General features: G+C 44.0%; 1 protein-coding gene across 1 annotated transcript; it reads left to right on the top strand.

Moving 5' to 3' along the window:
* Positions 1 to 7,452: 7,452 nt before the first annotated feature.
* On the top strand, positions 7,453 to 17,966 carry CHRNA1 (cholinergic receptor nicotinic alpha 1 subunit). Its single transcript, XM_064451640.1, has 9 exons — positions 7,453 to 7,562; positions 9,492 to 9,637; positions 9,783 to 9,827; positions 10,255 to 10,364; positions 10,602 to 10,797; positions 11,375 to 11,612; positions 12,715 to 12,938; positions 14,194 to 14,433; positions 16,329 to 17,966. Exons 1-9 carry the CDS (start codon positions 7,523 to 7,525, stop codon positions 16,458 to 16,460), a joined length of 1,371 nt encoding a protein of 456 aa, XP_064307710.1. The 5' UTR covers positions 7,453 to 7,522; the 3' UTR covers positions 16,461 to 17,966.
* Positions 17,967 to 20,364: the final 2,398 nt, after the last annotated feature.

Here is a 20,364-nt window from a genome sequence, read left to right as displayed (position 1 = left end):
AGTCAGCCAGAGAAATGAGGCTTTTGCTGCTGTCATAACCTTCCTAGAGAGCCAGCAGCCAGTGTAGCATCCCTCCCGATACCCATCCCAGCACATCACCTGTGAGTGCAGGGGGCGCAGAAAAAGAAGAAAGGAAAGGTGATGTAGTTTTCATTACTGATTACCTAAAGTAGGCAGGAAAACTGACCAAGGAAAATGGTCACATGGAGTATTCTCTTGTTTCTTAGTGAAGGCAGCATGGATTAGCTGGACGCTGTACAGAATGGCACATATCATCTGGGTGCAAAAGGCTGCTAGCGCCGCAAAGCCACTTGCCACAGTGCGCTTCAGCACACTGTCAAGCTTTTATATGTGAACACAGACTGAAAACAAAATGCAAACTCAAGGGCTGCGTGAGTCAGTGTAGACATGATCTTTGTCTGCTAGGAGGATGAATTTCACAAGTAGGCTAATCTGAAAACTTCGTTAATAATTGTTAAGCTGGAACTCTACTGTTTCAGTGCCAGTTTCTCTTACGCGGGTGCTACTTGTGCTGCTTTTGCTCCTGCACTGCTTGTGGTACACTTACATTGCTGCCTTTGCTGTGTTGTGTGTTTACCAAGAGATCCTCTTCCAACTTAAACGATTCTATGAGTGTGGTGTTGTGAATGCTTGTCAAATCACAAATGTTGGTGAGTAGGGAAATCTGGAAACTGGCTTCCTGTACAAACCTGAATACAAAGTTGGTGTGGGCTGTCAGGGGAGTGGGAACCACCTCCTGGCTTCTGCCCACCCTTCAGTCCCATCCAAACACGCCTCACCGCTGCAAGCCCTTGCCCCTCCTGTGGGAGCCCAGAGCCACCACGTGCTGCAAAATATACTCCAAAAGTGGGGGGGGTTTAATACTTTAGTTACCACTTTGAAGGTGTTTCCTGAGTTGAGGGTATGTTTTTGCTTTTCCATTTTATCAGTTATAAACACAAGCTTGTAAGTTCCCTGTCGTCCAACACGAGAGGAACGTGGCAAAGACCTTGCAGCCTGCCAAGGAGGTAAAATAAACTTCATGTGACAGGTGAGAGCTACACACCAGGAACACAGAAGTCAGTATTTTCCACTAATTACCAACAAAATGCTGTGTGTGTGCTGGCAAAGATCCCAACATAAGCAATAAAAGTGCATATTTTGGCATGAGGTCAGTCCCGGGTAAAGCACACATCAACAAATCCAAGTGTGTCATGTGCAGGAGCAGAAATTCGTCCCTGGGAGCTAGTGGACAGCATAGGTAGAGGATGGTGTTTCCTGCTTTAAAATGCTGTGATGGCTCAGATGCAGAGTGAGGTAAATGTTGACTTTTTAAAGGCAACCACTGCAGCTCTAGGTGAGAGGGATGCTTGGCAGAGTTCTCCGTTAAGGGTTTTCTGGGATCAGTGAGGGCTTAGGGAGGGAAAGCACAGTGCACAAAGGGAGAGGGTGATCTGCCACTCAGCCTACTTGCAGAATTAAAAATAAAATAAACTTGTTTCTACGTGTTTATTCAGTTAATACGAGCAATGAGAGAATCTGCACCTCAAAGCTAGGTGTTCCAGGGCTCTCACAGGGTTATAGAGGTGTTCTCAGGATCACAAAAGTTTATTCTAGCTGCAGTTACCACAGGTGTGGTGTGGGGTGGTTTAGCATGCCTGCCTCTCGCTGTGACACAGACACTCCACGGGAAGCAAATGATGTTTGTGCTCTCATCCCATAGCCAGGGCTTTGTGGGGGATGTGCTGTGGGGCGCTTCATGTTCCAGAAGTTAATTGCTTTTTTATTTGGGAGTGATAACATTGCAAAAGTGTTGTAGACAAGTATATCTTTGTGAGCCAGCAATCAGAGAAAAGTCTGTGTCAGTTAAGAGCTAAAATGTGATTTTTTTTTTTTACACACACCACCCCACCCCAGTGAACTGGACAAGAGAAGCAGCTAACCAGTGCAGCAGCTTTTAAACATTAAAACATACTTCCTACATTGCCAGTTCTTCTTTCCACTGGCTGTGTAGTGGAGGTCCCCATAAAATGTCTTCAGGAAAACTCTGAAGTACAGAATACTGGCCAAAATGTGTCAGACCTCACAGAAGCTGAAGAAGCAGCTTGCTTTTATGTAAATCTGAATTTGAACAGTCTGCGCTGCAGTTATCCTAATGAAGAATCATCTGCATTTTAAAACAGATATGTGTACTTAAACATGTAAATGTGAGCATCCAGAGATACATTTCAGGCTAAATGCTGTCTGTGGTCCCACTCATGAAAGCCACTGTCTGAAACGGGGTAGGGGTGTGATACGATATACTTGCATTTCCAGAAGTCAGGGAATGCCAGACTCCACTTTCTGCACTGGTAGTAGCTCAACTATATACTTCAAAAAGGCAAATCAGTATCAGACTATGTACCCAAAATATACTATGATGGTATTATGGCATGTCCTGGGGCAGACATTTCCAGGAGAGCACTCAGGTGCCCAACACTTGTTTAAACATTGCTTTGGGTGTCTCCACTGTCAGGATGTGGCAGAGCTGACAGTGCCCGCGTGGATCTCAGCTTTGACACCCAGGCCACCCTCTCTGCCCAGTTTCACTATCAGCTGCCAGACTTCTGTGCTTTGTGGAGTTTTCCTGCATCTGCAAAGAGAAAACTTATGCCTGGTGGTTGCAGCCAAAGTTCAGAACAGATAGTAGTAGTAGTCTGTGCCAGGCCGAGTGTGTTTTCCAGCTGGTGACTTGAGCTGCTGGGAAAGGGCAGAGTTTTCAATAAATACAGGTGTCACCTAGCTGCATCCAAGTATGAATGAGATTTTCCTGACCACAGAAGCAGAGTATTTGAAGAGTCCTGCTGTGCAGGGAAGTCTTCACAAGGGGATGGACCAGCAAAGCTCTTCCTTTGCTGTCCTCACCACTCTAGCATGGCTCACACAAGCTGCTCTGCTGACAGTGTCCCACAGGAGCAGGGTGGAGCAAACCTAGTCCACATCTAGTGGACTTGTCCTCTTCCGTTGTCTTGTTTGGCTCTCCAGCACAACTCACCTAGGTCCTAGAGATAAGCCCTAGTACTCAGGAGCCCTAGAAGCAAACTTGTCAGGAATGATAGCTGGAGCTGAACTTACCTCTGCTTTATTCAGCAACCTTATCCAGCTCCAGACTGGTTCCCTGGAGTTCCCGTAACAGAAAGGCAATGTGAAGCTGCAACCTTCTTACGAATTCCTCTGAGGCTTTGTGGCTGGTCAGCTCGTGCCTGTCATCTCGCCCGACTGTGTGTTCAGTTATTGCTGGTCTCCATTCTCACTGCTGCACGTGCCTTGCTTAAGATGGGCAAATGGGTCTCCCTTGCCAGTGCCACTTTTGTCTGAGCAGCGTGACTGTGAGCGTTGATGCCTGTTTAAAGGGGAGCAGCGTTTCTCCTCACCTGCAATAGGCTAACGCTTGTGCTACTGATCTAACTATGTATTTTGTGATTGTGGTTTCTCTATTTGACTGTGGACCCTTTCCTTACTCCTCTCTTTCTTTCCAGACTCAAGCCCTTTTTTTCAGAGGCATCCTCCTGATCAGAGAAATGCGCACCATGTCTATGCTATAATATGCAAGCTCCGTAACTGCAGAGGTTATGATCACCACTTTTGAGTGAGTTTCTGGTATTTTTAATTCCTTTGGCCTGTGTAATAGAAAACAAAGCAAAGATATGCTGAAAACAAGTTTGCTACAAACATCCATGGGTATAAAATATATTTGCAGGACAGCTGAGGTGTGTCTCAGTATGGAAAACTGCAAATTTGAATTTCTTGATTTGTGGAATTAAATCCTACCTGTCAAAGACATACTGATGTGTGTATTAATGCTTAGCATATTCATGGAATGAACAGAGGAAGTACAGTCCATTAGCATCTCAAGACTGTCTTAATTCCTTGAATGCATTTCTTCTTGAAAACATTTACTCCCTCTGTTTTGCTCTTGCTAGGGATTGTTTGCGATCATTCCCTCTCAAATGCCCGTCGTGTGCCCACTGCGTCTTTTTTAGCCATCTGTTGCCATCTGGTGGCAATAGTGTTGAGCTGCCAGATTCCTGTGAGAAGGCTTCCAGCGGGAAATGTGTGCCATACTGTCTATAACTAGGGGCAATCTGGTAACAAACACATGGCAAATTCGCAGATTATTTGTCTAACCATCTGCATTATCTTATCCAGTGCTGTCATAATCTACTGTTGCCAACAATGCCATTTTTCTGATACCAAAATGTATTTTAAAATGCATATACTGCATTTGGAAGCTAAAAAAACCCAAATGAACACTGCTATTATTTTTCAGCTTTTGTGCCCTTAATTCCCCTGATGTAATACCTACTTTTTCTCTATTCTTTTTATTCATTTCCCTTCTGCTTTCCCCATGCAGGTCCTGCAGGGCCTGCAACCGTTAGAGCATCCTGCACCTGCTCTTTGTAGTTGGGCGTTGCATTTTTTGCATGCAATTATGTGACAAAGATTTCAGTGAAAATCTCGTATGCCCCACTCCATCAAAAGTATTATGTATTCTGCTCACTTGTAACAAGGCTGTATGATATCACCCTGCCAAAAACACTTATCTGCAGTAGTTTTTCACAGCTGACTTCCTTCAGGCTGGAGGGGGCAGAAGCCCTCACAACGCTTGTTCCTGGTACACGAATGGAAGGGGTGATGCCCTAAATTCAGCTAGTCGTGAGTTCTGCTTCTTTCCAATTGATATGAATGAGACCTGGTCTGCCAGGTTAGCACAGTGGGAAGTGGGTTTGTCTGAGGTCTAGGGGGGGACCCTCACAAACCAAGCCAGGAAGCTTGGAGCTGAGATAGACATGAAAAGGGTTTTCTATATAGGAATAAAGCATCTGCCAAAAAAAATCTGAATACTTTGAAGGGTAAAAATATACCCTCTTAGCCATGGATCAAATTCAGACACTCAGTATAGCTCATCCCTTCCCCTTGCTTTTTTCGCTTTAGTCACAATTGGTCACATTCCCCTGTTAAAAGCAAGCAGCATTCAATTCTCTGTCCACAGCGGCTTGATTGCCTTAATTTCTCTGGGAGAGAGAGTCTTGTGTCTCTGCCAGTGAGCGTTCCTTGCAGCCAGGCTGTTGCTCCCCAAAGGCCTTCTCCAAATACCTGCTCCTGCCTCTTCCACCGAGATCTCTGACTGCCAGCCAGCGAGATGGAGCTGGCTCTTAGGTCAAGGGCTGTTCTCAGATCAGCCCAGCTGCAAGAGAAATAACCCGTGCAAAGGCTGCAGACTTTCTGGGGCTCGTATGGATTCTGCATCCAGCTGATTTCATGCAGCTAGACCTTTTTTGGTGGGGGGACAGAAACTTATGTTACCCAAGAGCTATAATTGCCAAAGAGCATGGTAACACTCTCCTCCATCTGTTTCAGAGCAAACCTGCCAGCCCTGCTTTGGGTGGGCAGGAATGCTTTGAGAGACCCGGAGAGGATCTGGAGGGGCATCGTCAGCATTCCTGCAATACCTCTGTGCAATTGTATCTCCACCAGGCATGGCAGCTGCCGGGCCCGGGATAAAGGTTGGAAGCAGCCAGACGCTTGTTTAAAATAAGATAGCTGCAACAATGGGACCTGCTGGCCAAGGCACAGGCCAGGAACAAGGCCAGAGTTATGTAGATGAAGAGTTTTTCCTGGAGGATAAATGTAAATACAGGGGCTGAATGCTGAGTTAGTGGAGGGGGGTGGGTGAGGAGGAGTGATTTTTAAAAAAATCATTACAGTAATAAAGGCACCCACCATGAAACACCAAACCAGCTGGCAGACAGCACAAAGGATATCCATAAGAAATAGCAAGTACATCTGGTGTCACCCAGAGGCAAAGCTAAGAGAGGTTTTTGTGGGGTATGTTTTCTGGAAAAGGAAGTTTGGAGCAGCGTGTAAGAATGGTTGTGGCAGGTCACCTAGTCCAATGTCTCCAAACAGCAGGTGTTAGGGAAAAGTGCAAGAACAGGGCAAGCATTTAGCGGTATTTCCCCAGGCCGCTGCCCCTGCCTCCTGTGACTTGTGACTCTGGGACTTCTGTGGTAGATTTCTTGAGGGTTTTTTTATTTAATAGCATGAAATGAATTTATCAAACTGATTTTTTCTGAATACACTCAAACTTCTGGCAACCAGAAACTCCTGTGGCACTGAGTTCCACCATGGCTGTACTGTGTAAAAAAGTGTCTTGTTTAAGGCTGCCAACTCAAGTTTCCCTTGATGCCTTCTACTTTTTTCTGCACTGGAACAGTGAGTGAACCCAAACCTGCCTTCTCCAGACCACTGTGATTTTTACAGACCTTACCAAAGTCCTTTCTCTGCCTTTTCTTCCAGACTGAAGGTTCACACTATCTTTCTACTCCAGGTATGAAAGCCAGCCTGTATGGTGGATGTTGTCACTTTCTCCTGGGCCTTTCCAAGTCTCCTTTTGAAATCAGAGGACCAGAACTTCCAAGAGCACTCAGGACACCATGAATTTATAAGCGGCATCTTTTCTATTTGCTTCATCTCTTTTCCTAGCAACTGATGGATTTGCTTTTCTCATACTGCTAAGCACTTCACAGAACTATCTGTCTCAAGATTTTGTTGCTGGGTGGTATTGGTGAACTCAAAGGAACATATATATATATATATATATTCTTCACAGTTGGTTGTTTTCTTTACTAGCCTGAGTAACTGAGTATTATTACCAAACAGCTCACTGTTTCACCCCTTTTCCAGGTGATTTATGACCATAGCAAGCAAGTGCTAGTGTGCCCTGCAGGAATCCACTGGACCTGCCCTGCTATAGAAACCAAACATACATTCCTACCTTTTGCCTTTCACAGTTCAGTAAGCCTGTAGGTATCTATGGGAGCCCTCTTACTTCAGGTTACTTAGGTTAGTTAAAGCTTTCAAGGGGGGGACTCTACAGAGTACCTTCTGAAAATCCCAGTAGATTCAAGAAGATGGGTGTCTCTTGAACGTATTTGTTCACTTCAAAGATTTCTTATCCATCAAGAAGCAAAGGAAGCAGCTTTATCCCAGCACGCAGCCTGTACGCTGGTGAGGGTCCATCAGAAATAAATGACTGTGATATGTTTTCCCTCAGAGAAACAAAATCCCCAATCTGGCAAGTTGCTCTGGTCAAAAAGGATGACATGCAGGTTTGGGTCTCCAGCTCAGTAAGTTTCTGAGCTCTCACCAAGGTGTTCAGTTATTCTATAGATAATCCTTTCTTATCTTTATATATTTATTTGTTTATTAAGTCACAGATCACATTGCCACTTAGAAAATATGACCTTCTGTAAACTGCAGAAGATACTTGACTGGTGAAACACATTACGCTCCCATTTCCAGCCTGGCAGCACAGTGGCTTTCAGCTGTCATTCCCCAAAACAGGTGCTGTAAATCAATACCTCGGTGGCTATATTTCGCCAGCACCCTAGCAGGAGGCAGCACAGCCCTCCTCTGAAGAGACCTTAAAGGCGCTTTGTGGATGCCTCCATCTGTATGACTGCAGCAAGTGGGAGCTGGGATGATGAAGGTCCATTGTGTATTCCTCCTCATCTCCACAGGTAAAGGTGCTCCAGCCATTGCCTTGAATGGGGGTCAGCTTCTTCCTGAGTGTGCAGGACAAGGGCTTTTCATATATATCAGCATGAGTGAATATATGTTCTGGGAGCACCCTATCCTGCTGATAAGGTTTTATGATCACACCAAATTGTTTAAATGAGGACTCTGGAGTGCATTGGTAACAGCTCAGATATTTATAATTTCAGACACCAGATATTTTGAAGTGAGAAGTTTTTGTGATGAATTGGGTTTTTTTTCCTATGTCATCTTTTTGCCATGCTCCCATTTACTCTAATGCTACATGTATTTCAAAATGTGTGAAAGGATCTAGTAAACACGGCTTGAAATGTAAAAATTAATTTCAAGAAATTTCATTAAGTTGTGGGACTACTGAAAAGGAAGCAGAATCAACCTGCAGCTGCATGTGTTGCACCAGGATAATTCTTTTTAAACTGTTCCTTGTAAGAATAAGTATTTTGCGATCCTAAAAACTTTTCACCAAATTCAAGCAGTATACTAAATTCGTACCAAGCCACACCAGAAGGTAGCAATGTGAAAGGTTTTAATTGGATTAATAAAGCAAAGCAAAGAGCTTGACTTAGGTATGACGCTGTGATCGTAACTTAAAAATTGAAAGATGATTCCTGCCCACCTCAGCCCAGCCTCCGGGCAGGGGAAGCAAGCAGTGCTTGTCTGCGGCAGGCAGCTTTTCTCAATGCCATCCAACTATTTTAATACTATCTCATGGCAGGACAAGGCCAAGACAGAATCCTTGGCATCTCAGCTCAACTATATAAAAGGGAACTGATGAAAAGTCAGTTAGGAAACAAGGGGAAATCCTGGCTTAGCTTGGAGTCAGCAGCAAAATTCTTGTTGATTTCAATGGCCCAGGATTCAAACTGAGAGAGGGGGAGGCAGGGGTGGGATCTGCCAAAAATGCTTGCGGCAAGGCTCAGCTGTTCTGTTCCCTCTCACTACCTTTAAAAGGCACTACATACAAAAACATCCCTAAGCCCCCCTTCCCCTGTAACAGTGAAGCAGCTACAGTCTGGGTACATGATGCAGCTGCTTGTTCTGCAACAGGTGATCTGGAAATGGGGTTCGTCTCTTTTTCTGTGAGGTGGGAATCTGAACCCTCACCCCTTGGGAGTGCAATGTCATGCACATGCGCTGCTAAAGCGGCACTGAAACAAAGCTGCTACCTGCCATTTTCATTCAAGTTGCTCTTCTTACAAGGGCTTTTTTGTGCAGGGCAGCCAAGTCACACTGAGCAGTCTGTGTGCAGAGCTTTCCAAGGACAGGTTGAGACCTTCCTTGAGGATAGGGAAATATGAGATTGCATTGTGAATGGTTTCCTTCTCTCTCTCACCACAAACACAACCTGAGCAACTCCCATTGTGAAGAGGAGCTCCTGCTCTGCTTAGACTTCAGATGCAAGGAGTCTAGATGGCTGCTTTCATCTCAATGACTGTTGTGCTTGGCCTTGTCCTTTAATGTTACTCTTACAGGCAAGTCCATGGAATTGAAGCAGGAGAAGACAGCATCAGGAATCCCTGATTATGGGTATTCTCTGTGATAACTGTCCTCAAGTATTGCGTATAAGCACAGTTGTAGGTTGGGAGAGCCTGGAGGAGATCCCTAATGCTCAGTCTGAGGACCACAATCATGGCTAATTGTTCATCTCCTGGTTTGAGGCTGCTGTTGCCTTACTTCTAAGCTGACCTCCAGATCAGATAGGTAGATACCCCTGCTGATGGTATTTGCAATGCACATAAAGCACGCCTGAAATGAAAAGTCACACAGAAGACTCTGTGTTCACCCACCATCAGCAGCTTGCTGTTGACAGTATTTCCTCCATGCCCACCTCAGACTGACGGTGTGTAGCATGTCCCCTGTCCCATCTCACTGATGCCACCCCTGCTGTTCTGCAGCTGGGCTGGCCCTGTGCTATGAACATGAGACTCGCCTCGTTGAGGACTTGTTCAGGGACTACAACAAGGTGGTGCGCCCAGTGGAGGACCATCGGGATGCTGTTGTTGTCACCCTTGGGCTGCAGCTCATTCAGCTTATTAGCGTGGTATGGTATGAACATGTGGTACATGTTGAACCGCTGGCTTATGTGATAGTGCCAAACGGTGTCATTTTTCTGATGACACAGTTTTTCTCCATCAATCCTGATGTTTGCTGCTGCTGCACCTTTTCTTTCTTTCTTTTTTTTTAAGGATGAAGTAAATCAGATTGTAACAACCAACGTACGCCTGAAACAGGTAACTCTAAATAGTGCTAGACATTTCATCCAATTCAAATAAATGCACTGGACACAGCCAGGCATGAACTACCCTGATATACTTTCAGGGGCAACTTGGACAGGTGGGTGAGCTAGCAGAGCATTTCTTCTTTTTGTGGTCTATCCACTAAGTGTGCTAGACCCTAAGACCCTTAAGAAAAGCATTTTGCGTTGTATTTAAAATAGTAGAATTCTAGTATATTTATCTTAGTATTTCTATTCTTTTAATAAGCTTCTTAAACCAAAATTTATGTTAATGTAAAAAACTAGCTGGGGGTCCCACTAGCATATGTTTATGCTTACCTGCATGTCCCAAAGCAAGGGAGGTACATGTTTCTAGGAAGTATCAAAACTACCCCCAGAAGAGCTGGAAGAGGCTCTCAGTGGCTGAAATCCTCCCTCTTTAGCAATGGACAGATGTCAACCTCAAGTGGAATCCAGATGACTATGGTGGCGTGAAAAAAATCCGCATCCCATCAGATGATATCTGGCGGCCAGACCTTGTTCTCTACAACAAGTAAGGGGTGCCAGCTGCCTGGGGAGGGAGAGGTAGCTCTGCCCCATGGCACCAGTGTGGCGGGGCTGCTTTCCCACGACATCTGGCCCAGTGGGTAGCATGCCTCAAAGCAAGCTTCTCCAAGAGCAGGCATGGTGGCACTGGGGGGACCAGTCAATCTGCAGCCAGAGAAATCCTTTTGTGACTATGTTAATTATGCTCCCCATGTTGCTGTTAATGTCCTTATTCCTTTTGTAGCGCAGATGGTGATTTTGCCATTGTTAAATACACCAAAGTCCTTCTGGAGCACACAGGCCTGATCACCTGGACACCACCAGCTATTTTTAAAAGTTACTGTGAAATTATAGTCACGCACTTCCCATTTGACCAGCAGAATTGCAGTATGAAGTTGGGAACTTGGACGTATGATGGTACAGTGGTTATTATTAACCCGGTAAGTGAGGAGTTTGTAATTGGGAAAAGCAGTAAAGACCTCGATATGTTTTGAGGGAAATTTCAGATTTAGAATGGAAAGTAACCTTGTTTTGACTGAAAAACAAGCAGGTGCTACCTGTGAAATAAAAGCCCTATTTGTAGATCTAGCACAAAATTTCCTGCTTCTAAAATTCTACACACGCGTAATTCCTGTGCCCTAACAGTCTCCCACCTGTCTATCCTCCAAAAGCTTCACACCACTCCTTACGGTGCTGCCTGTTCTGCTTTTGTTTGTTTTCTCTTTTTTTTTTTTTTGGGGGGGGTGTGTGTTTTTTCTCTACTCATGACTTTCCATTTCCCTGTCCCCTCAGGTATGTCTGCTATCTGTAAATATTTAATCAGTCTTCCTGAAAATATTTAGTTGAATGCTGTGTGGAGGATGATATTCTCAGGCAAAACAACACAGATAAGAGTGGTTTGCTCACAAAAATACAGGAAGTGCCTGAGTTATTAGGAATCCTGTTCCTGAGTGACTGCCAAGTTTTGATATTGTTCAGAACATCTAATAGTAAGAATTTGCATTTTTCTGCTGTCAGGAGAGTGATCGTCCAGATCTGAGTAACTTCATGGAGAGTGGGGAGTGGGTGATGAAGGACTACCGTGGCTGGAAGCACTGGGTTTACTACGCTTGCTGTCCTGACACCCCCTACCTGGATATCACCTACCACTTCCTCATGCAGCGCCTGCCTCTCTACTTCATTGTGAATGTCATCATTCCCTGCCTGCTCTTCTCCTTTTTAACTGGGTTAGTTTTTTACCTACCCACAGATTCAGGTATGTGAATTTATTCATTCTACTGCCACAGAAATTGTTCTTCTAATAAGTTTTTTTAGAAATTCTGAGTATTTGAAATCACCAGTGCTTACTAAAACTGGACATTTCTGCTCAAAATAATGGCTCTAAGCATTCTGCAAATAAAGGGCAAGCACTGAAAGCTGAAACCATTGATATAAATAAATTGGGCTGATTTCCCACGGAAGTCACTGCTTAACTATCCAGTTAACTTTTGCAAAACAAAGATGTAGCTAGTTGATTGTTATGTTTTGCTGTAGGTAGGTAGTTAGTGTGTTAGTAAGTCACGCAGTAAGTGAGCACACAAGGTGTGAGTGAGGCCCTTCTGCACAGTGTTAGAGCAGAGGGCTTGTTATCTGTTCACAGAAATTACATCCTGTGACACAAAGAGTCATCCTGGCCTCCTTTGTCCTGCTGAGCACCTCTTGCTCCCTGCAACCGTTTCCTCTGCTTCATTCATTTTACCGTATGGTCAGCTTTTCATACTGCTTAATTTCATTAAGCCTCTTCCATGAAATACATGATGGGGTTTTTTTTTCAGTGGAAAACTTTATAGAAAGTTTAACTGGATAGAAAAAAGCTGTGCGAATCATGTTTTGTGGTTGCTTTTGACATCCTACATACTGGAAGATCTCAAATAGCAGCTGACCTCTGGTGTCAGATGTGATTTTTGTCTGCCTGCTCAGCACAGCATGAGCCTGCCAGAGAGTAAGGCAAGTGAACCCCCAAGAGGCTGTGGAGCGAGCATTAATCCGATGCGTATACTTCATCATTCAAAATGCACAGCCCATGAAGCTCTCCTGGCTAGTAAGCTTTCCATATCCATCACCCATACCTCAGCCCAGTCATGGCTGGTGATTCCCACCTTGATGCTGGAGCTGATGATGTTAGGCTCTCGGGTTTGGCCAGCCTAGTTATTGCTTTGGATGCTGGGAGAGCTGATAGTACTCTAGATGCACACACGTGTACCTGTGTGAATAGCCATCATCCACATCCTATCTTCTCAAATAAATCCTCTCTGTACTGAATGATAGGAACAGCAATGGTATTGTCTTTTTTGTTTGTTTGTTTGTTTTTATGGCAGGTGAGAAAATGACTCTCAGCATCTCTGTCCTGCTGTCTTTGACTGTGTTCCTTCTGGTTATCGTGGAGCTCATTCCCTCCACCTCCAGTGCAGTGCCTCTGATAGGCAAATACATGTTGTTTACAATGGTGTTTGTCATCGCTTCAATCATCATCACGGTCATCGTCATCAACACCCACCACCGCTCCCCAAGCACTCACACCATGCCGCACTGGGTCAGGAAGGTGAGCTATATGGCTTTGCATGTTTCCTGGTTTCCACTGAGCACTCCATATTTTATTGGCAGGTTTTCTAATAAAAGTCAACAAGAATTGGGGAAGTAAATGCATCACGTTAAACTTCTCTAGGCACAAGAGCCGGTGTTTACTACTTAGTTGTGCATAAAGTCAGCAAGACTACTAAGGTGCTTCTTTAAGTAACAAAACTGTCCACTGGGGTAGAGTCTTGCAGGAAACAGATGAGGCAAAACACAGGCAGCTGAAGGTACTGGGAAAAGAAAAGGGGCCAGCTGGACTCAGATTATATTTTCTGGTCCTCCATCTGACTGCAAAACACTGCTGCATGCCAGTGGCCGAGTTCACCAGCCCGTGTAAGTGAAGAGCACAAAGGGGATACCTGCTTTCGGCATCCCATTTTGAAAGAGTTTAGTAAAAGCCATTATCTTCTCTGTACTTTTCCAATAAATATAGTTACTCTGCAGTTCTTGGGGAGCAAGGAGAACCTTGCACACTAGTCTAAGTGGAAACCACGAGATGCAGAAAAAATTGGAAGTCTGTCATTACAAGTTCTTTGCCAGGGAGACAGTACCAAAGGGGATCCATTCAGTTATTCTTGCCTTTTTTAAGCCTGCCTGTGTTCGTATTAAACTGTGATGTGAATAGGAGATTGTTCTGTGTATTTCTGATTATACTTTTAAGGTTACAGCTTACATCAGATTCATTCTGCAGCATGAACAATCCCTGCAGAAGAGATTTCAACAGGCAGACACTGCATGCCCTTAAAATTGCGCTGGCAGGAAGACTCCGTTATTCCAAAGGAAGTTACTGTAAACCTTATATGCATGTATAACAAACATTTGTTACAGAAAAGTCAGACATAAGTAGCCAAAAGAGACCCTTTGTAGTCCATTCTTCAAGCCAGATTCATAAGCAATATGTTCCAAATTAGATGAGGGTCTGCTCATTGACATAGCACCCCCCCTTCATGTGTAGATGTTGGCTATATGGAAGGGGGAAATGGTTTAGAGAAAATGTGTGACAGACCCGCGGGTGACTCCATCTGCCCCAGGACATAAGGCTGACAAAAGCCCCAGTGTGACTGAGGCGCAGGCTGTGACATACTCCAAGAGGGAATCTGTAGCTGATCCAGCGCGGGAAGCGATCTGGGACCAGAGAGCCTTGCCTTTGTTCAGTACACAGCTGCATCTGTAACACAGCCCCGCCGACCAGCAACTGTCGTCTTCTCCCTCTTTGTTTTCAGATCTTTATTGACACAATCCCAAATGTCATGTTTTTCTCTACAATGAAACGACCATCCAGGGATAAACAAGAGAAAAATATTTTTGCAGAAGACATTGATATTTCTGAAATTTCTGGGAAGCCAGGTTCTGTGCCTGTCAACTTCTACTCCCCGCTTACCAAAAATCCAGATGTGAAAAACGCTATAGAGGGAATCAAATACATTGCGGAAACAATGAGATCAGACCAAGAAGCCAGTAATGTAAGGCATTTTTTGTTCATTATTCATTTCTTGCTTTCAAATTGCTACAACTTTTTTTTTTTTCCCAAAATATCCATGCCTCACAAAAACGCTACTTCTCCCCTTGATGCAGTCAACAAGGAGTGATAGATAACAGTCACAGATGGCAATTGAATCTTGGTCAAAAAAAAAAAACAAAAAGTGGTAGTGCTAAGGTTTTCCAAATGTGGTATGTGAAGCCATAGAGATGGAGTGCCTGTGAGTAGCAAAGCAGTTTCAAGAGCTGTAAGCAAGTTCCAAAACACATTCCCCCTCTCTCCTACTCGGGCATCTTCCCCCTGCGCTAAACGACCTCCTGTCACTTTTGAAAAGCCAGGAAGCAAGCTGGACTTCAAAAGGCTAATATTTTTATCTGAGAAGAGTTAAGTGTATTTTACAAATGATAATTCCAATTTCAGTAATGTTTTGCTTTATCCTTGAATGCTACAAGTAGTCCCTGCAAATGAAGCACGTCATGAGCTGCTCTGATTACTGACTTTTTCCACATTGCAAGCCAAAGGAAAGATAAATGCGTGTAGAGTCACATATGGCAGTGTTCCCCAGGAAAACCTAGCTCTGCCTCCTTCTAGCACATTCAGTGCAATTAACCCCCTCTTTTATTTCAGTTATCACAGCTTTTGCATGGATAATTCAGTATCGGTATTTCATCTGCCTAAAGGATCATAGACCTTTCCTGCTGAGCTGCAGGCTAGCGTGAAGATGGGGTGAGAGTTCTCTGGGACAATAATTTGGCCCGCACTCTTGAAAAGGAGGCACCTCCTTCCCATGGACAGAATTTACACCACAGTGTTTGATCCTATGACTAAATTCCTGAAGCATGTGGAATGGCTCTGGCTGTAGTCTCATGTTCCCCCTGACTCCTATGTCTCTCTGCAGATAAAGTGTTACCCTCAGCAGGGCTGGCGTAGCTTCAGCATCTCTGGGCTTCGCTTCCTCCTACACTTACAAGGAGGGTCTTTGGATTACTGGCAAGTGCCTCCTTCGGAAGTGGAGCCCAGCTGCTCATGTCATCTGGGCACTGTTGATATTACTTCCAGAGGGTTTCAAAAGTCAAGTTCCCCAAATAAACCGAAGGTTGTGGCTTCTGAAGGCTTCCACTTATGAACCACCTCAAAACACTATTGACTATCAGTGTCCTCTAGATAAATTACAACAGCCTCTTCTACTTGTGGGGCAACTAAGGCAAAAGTAGAGGGTGCCTCAGGCCAGTACGTGTCACTCCCTAAGGCAGAGTTACAGGGTGGAAATCCTGAGCCCTGCTGTACTTAGCACTTCACACTCTGCTCGTTCTTACGGTGCTGGGTCCTCACCACAAGCATCCAGTGAAAAGGCAGCCACAAAGCAAGTGGTTCACAGTGCCCCACAACTGGAAAAAGACTAAGGGGGAGCATCCAAGAAGGTTTTCCCAGACCTTAGAGTGTATATGAGGCATGGAAAGTGAGGGCTAGAGCTAAATTGATGGCAGTTGCTTAGGACATCCCATCAGAATGAAAAAGCAACAGAAAAACAAAAGCCAGTTGGGTGAAACTAAGCATTTTGCTTTCAACGTTTTAAACTCCCTTTCAAAAGCAACATTTGCCTAAAAATTAAGCTTTTCAATGTTTCTTTTTAATGAAATTGTTCACCACATTGTCAGAATTTCTAAAGAGTTTAGTGTTGAAACTTGCATTTCTTAGGTTGCTTAGGCTTTCTGAACCACTGACCTGCTCTTGAGAAGAAAATTAGGGGTTTTTTTGCATAATAATAGCAGAACTTAACGAAGAGCCTTTCTGTTGTTCAAGACAGTAAATTACAAGAACTCCCATAACAAACATGGCTCTGCAGAGATTTTACCATCTCCTTTGTTTCCTTCCCAGGCTGCAGAAGAATGGAAGTTTGTTGCGATGGTGGTTGATCATCTTCTCCTTGGCATATTTATGCTAGTTTGTATTATAGGAACATTAGCTGTATTTGCTGGTCGCCTTATTGAATTAAATCAGCAAGGATGAACATCAACTGGAAACTATTTGCTACCCTGGTCAGCATCTGAAAGCATCTTAACCATCAAAACCTGGCCAGCCTCTGAAAGTTTCACAGACAGGAATTGGTCCCTGCTGGGAAAGAGCAGGGATAATAAAACGTAAGGCTCCATACTTAACACTCCTGAGCTGCTGCTCAGTGGCATTTCATTGCCAAAAAGAAACACTTGCATTACTGGTAGATGGAATGGCTGTCAGCCAGGTTTTGATTCATTTAATCATTTATTTAAAATGTTAATGTATTAATAAGACTGTCTGACTTTGTAACCCAAAGATACAATTCCAGTGAAATCAATAGCAGTGTAATAAGCTTTTGCTGAGCTGTAAATCTGCACCCAGCTTTAATGTTCAAGCTGGTTTCAATATCTGCTCTGTGGTTTTTGTGTTGGCAGAGTCACAAATGACTTCTCTTGTAACACTAGATGTAACGAGCAGAAATATCTCAAACTCCATGCTTAAGCACTTGATTTTTATGCACAAATCTGAAATGACTAACTGTCATACCTGACTCTACCTGTAGAAACTCTTGATGCAGCAAAGAGGAGAGACTGCTCCTTACTGTGGGAAAGATCTCATCTCAGCCAGTTGGGTCCCACAGGTATTTTTTGCTATCAAGTCCACAGTAAAGGACTTGTAGGGGAGGATTTTTTGTCCTGTCTTATCCCTGAGCCCTGCTGTGTCACCATCAGGCATCCCAGTGACTATGTTGCAGTTGCTGCCCTCTTATTCTTACCTGTTAACACTCACTATAAGAAGCCCCACATTTATTATGCATTGGTGCTCAGGATTTTCAGTTGTCAGCAGAGATGTTCTGCAATTGCATCCAAAGGGAAAAGCTTAGGCCAGAGGTAAAAGGATGGTATCCACAGGATAAGCTCTGTATTCAGCCTACTGTGCTAGGGGGAGGTTGGTGTCCACTCTCCATTCTGAGCGATGACTAATGTGGGGGCAGCTTCAAATTTGGGCATGCTCAGTATGGCATCTTAAACAATTCTCTGTCCCCTGAAAACTGTCCTCTGCCCTGCTGAGCTAGATCAAGAGCATTAAAGTCAGACACAGCATCACAAAGATCATTCCGTGGGGAAGTGTGGATCTCAGTTTTACTAATGTGTGATAAAATGACAGGACACCTCCTCGTCCGAGCATAGCAAATTATTACCTAAACTTGATTCAAACGTTGAGCAACGGCTCACTCTGGTGGCTAAAGCAGAGTAGTGCCACTTTGGCCAAAGACTTTCCTGTTTTAGAAAATATTTAACATAAGCAACAAGCCTATGTGTGTTTCAATAATACAGTGTGGAAATACTAGCAGTGATGCCTATTCTTCTCAAAAATAAGTAAGGAGAGGTGGGGCAACTGATACAAGTTACTCATCTTTCCCAGCTGGTTGTCCAAGCCAATAGGACTACTTTGCTAACAGCTGTAAATGGTTTGCTGTGAGTTTAATAAAATAATTTCTATTATTTTAATGCTCTACAGGAATGTGTCATGTCTGCAGAAGACAGGCATCTGAAATGCTCTATAGGGAAAATTAGGCACTTGTGCAATACTTCCATCATTCCGTAGCGTGCATAGTGTTTGCTGGACAATGTTTTGGTGAGCTGCAGTCCTAAGCAAAGCCAACAGTTTGTCTGGGGCAATCGATCACTTGTAACACGCTGCTCAGCTCTGACGGTTTAGGTGATGGTAATATTTGCCTCCCTGGGTGATCATTAACCCTGTAAATGATTGCTGAAGATGTATGCTGGGTGAAACTTCTGCTGACAGGTGGAGTGCTTGCTGCAGCTGTTTATCTTCAATGTGAGTTTTCAGGTCTCAGCCCTTGGAGAGAGTGATGCAGCTCCCCAGCTCGTGATGAGCTAAGCTTCAGTGTAACGGTGGCTGGGACTTAATTTGGGAGACTGCGATTGGCACTAAAATTGACAGAACAATCCTCTTAGAGCAGCATGTGGTTGAATTAAATATAAACATCAGGTAACAAGATTCACAGTGAATATCCACAGTATCTTTGTTCAGCTTCCCAGCTTCCTCAAGGCAGATCTGGGTCTTGGCCTCCAAATTCCACTTCTTTTTGTGCCAGGGTGCGTGGACGCACACATGTGTGCCTGCCTGCTCGGTTCTACAGCACAGTTCTCTTCATGCACAGCTAGCTAGCATGTTGCAGTGTTTTCCTTCCACTTCCTCAGAAAAGTTTTGAAATTATTTATTTGAAATTTTTTATTTGTGATAGTTAGATCTGTCTTATGGGCTCAGCAAATCTCCTGCCTTCCTATTGCTCTAGGTCTTGATGAACTACCCATGTTTCAAAAGATGTGACATCAGGCAAAAATAACCGCTAACAACTTCCCTTCTTAGGTTGCAGGATCCGGGCATTGTACTCTGACTGTCCAAAGACATGGTCCTCTAAACATCAATAAGCACACTTCAGGAGACAGTCCATCTGCATCTTTTGGGTTTTTTTTTTTCTGCTTTGAATACTCACTGCTCCAGTCTTTATTCTCTGTTCCTAGCTCACCTTTGTGAAACGTTTTTCTTGCATACCACTAACATCCCCTGTTACCAGTATCCATCCACTGAGAGTAGCCTTACCTACATCCAAACTATTTCTTCTTATCTGCTACTGTCCTTTTAATACGTCAGCACATCTGTATACCTGCTAAAATAGTAGCTTTGGAGATTGTAAATGTGCTGTCTCAGTCACTGTCAAAGATAATTTGCCGTAAATGTGTAAGTACATATTGTCTAATGATTTCTCATTTACAGCACTGCAGTCTCTCCCTGCAATCTTAACACTAACCTCTCTTCTCTCCTATGTGGGTAGCACTAGCCACCCCAGGGAGACTGCCCTGCATAATACTCGTGCAACCTGCACGTGCATCTCTGCTGCCTCGTTGCCTTCAACAGGTAAATTTCAGTTCTGAGCTTTGACTAACAATTCTCATGATAAGCAAAACAAGAAACAGGCCTCACACACTCATTGTTAAATTTCTCTATCAAGTGTAAAAGGAAAAAAAAAAAAAAAACCTGATATGCAAACACTGTGGTGCTGAAGTAAGCAGACCTCATTTAAATGAAGGCAGACCGGGAGCCTCTGGGTGAGAAGGTGTCACTTTTATGGTGATAGTACCCTGAGCAGTTAATTTGTCCCTCTTTTAACTGCCATCTTCTTGCTATCAAAGCTGCTTTTGTTTCACTTCAAGCTTGTTCATAACACCCTGTTTACGTCCTTAACAGAATAGCTTTCTGGACCGCCTCCATCTTCTTCAGTCTGATTCTCTTTCCAATTTTTAGACAATTTGGCAATTCACTTTCCCCTTCCCATCCCTTTAGCTGACATTCAGCTACTTTCTACTGTGTCATGGATATTTTGCTCTCAGGGATGCTGTCACCCCCAAATCTCTTTCCCCTTTGGCACTTGTGCTGTTCAGGAGACCTGACCCTTCTGAGGGGTTATTTGAATTTTTGAAGCCCATTACCCTTCTACCAGCTCCAGGGGAGCAATTTCACCTCTGCATGTATCTGTAATCAGAACAGGCTGCTGCTCTCCATTGTCACCAGGCAGATGAGCTAAACCTGATGGCCTTACTCTGTCTATTCAGCCAGTAGGATCTCAGCTTTGTGAAACACAGTTGAGCTGATCAACAGAGCAACCAGAAAAATGACATTCACTGAACTCTAAATGCTTCATCATGAGCTTGCATATGCCAGGTGTGATCATTCACCTGCATCTAGTGCTCAGGTCCTGAAGCCTCCTTCAGTTTGAGAGTTAAGAAATCAGGTTACTGTTTCATGCAATTGTAAGACCATTTAAGTACCCATTTTTTTTCTCCAGGATATAAGTTGCTGTAGCCATCTCCCCAGACCTGTGTGAAAG

This window comes from Phalacrocorax carbo, chromosome 5 (assembly GCF_963921805.1).
Source record: "Phalacrocorax carbo chromosome 5, bPhaCar2.1, whole genome shotgun sequence".
In the NCBI taxonomy this organism is placed as follows: Eukaryota; Metazoa; Chordata; class Aves; order Suliformes; family Phalacrocoracidae; genus Phalacrocorax; species Phalacrocorax carbo.
The sequence above is the reverse complement of the archived record's forward strand: the minus strand, read 5'-3'. Positions and strand labels throughout refer to the sequence as shown.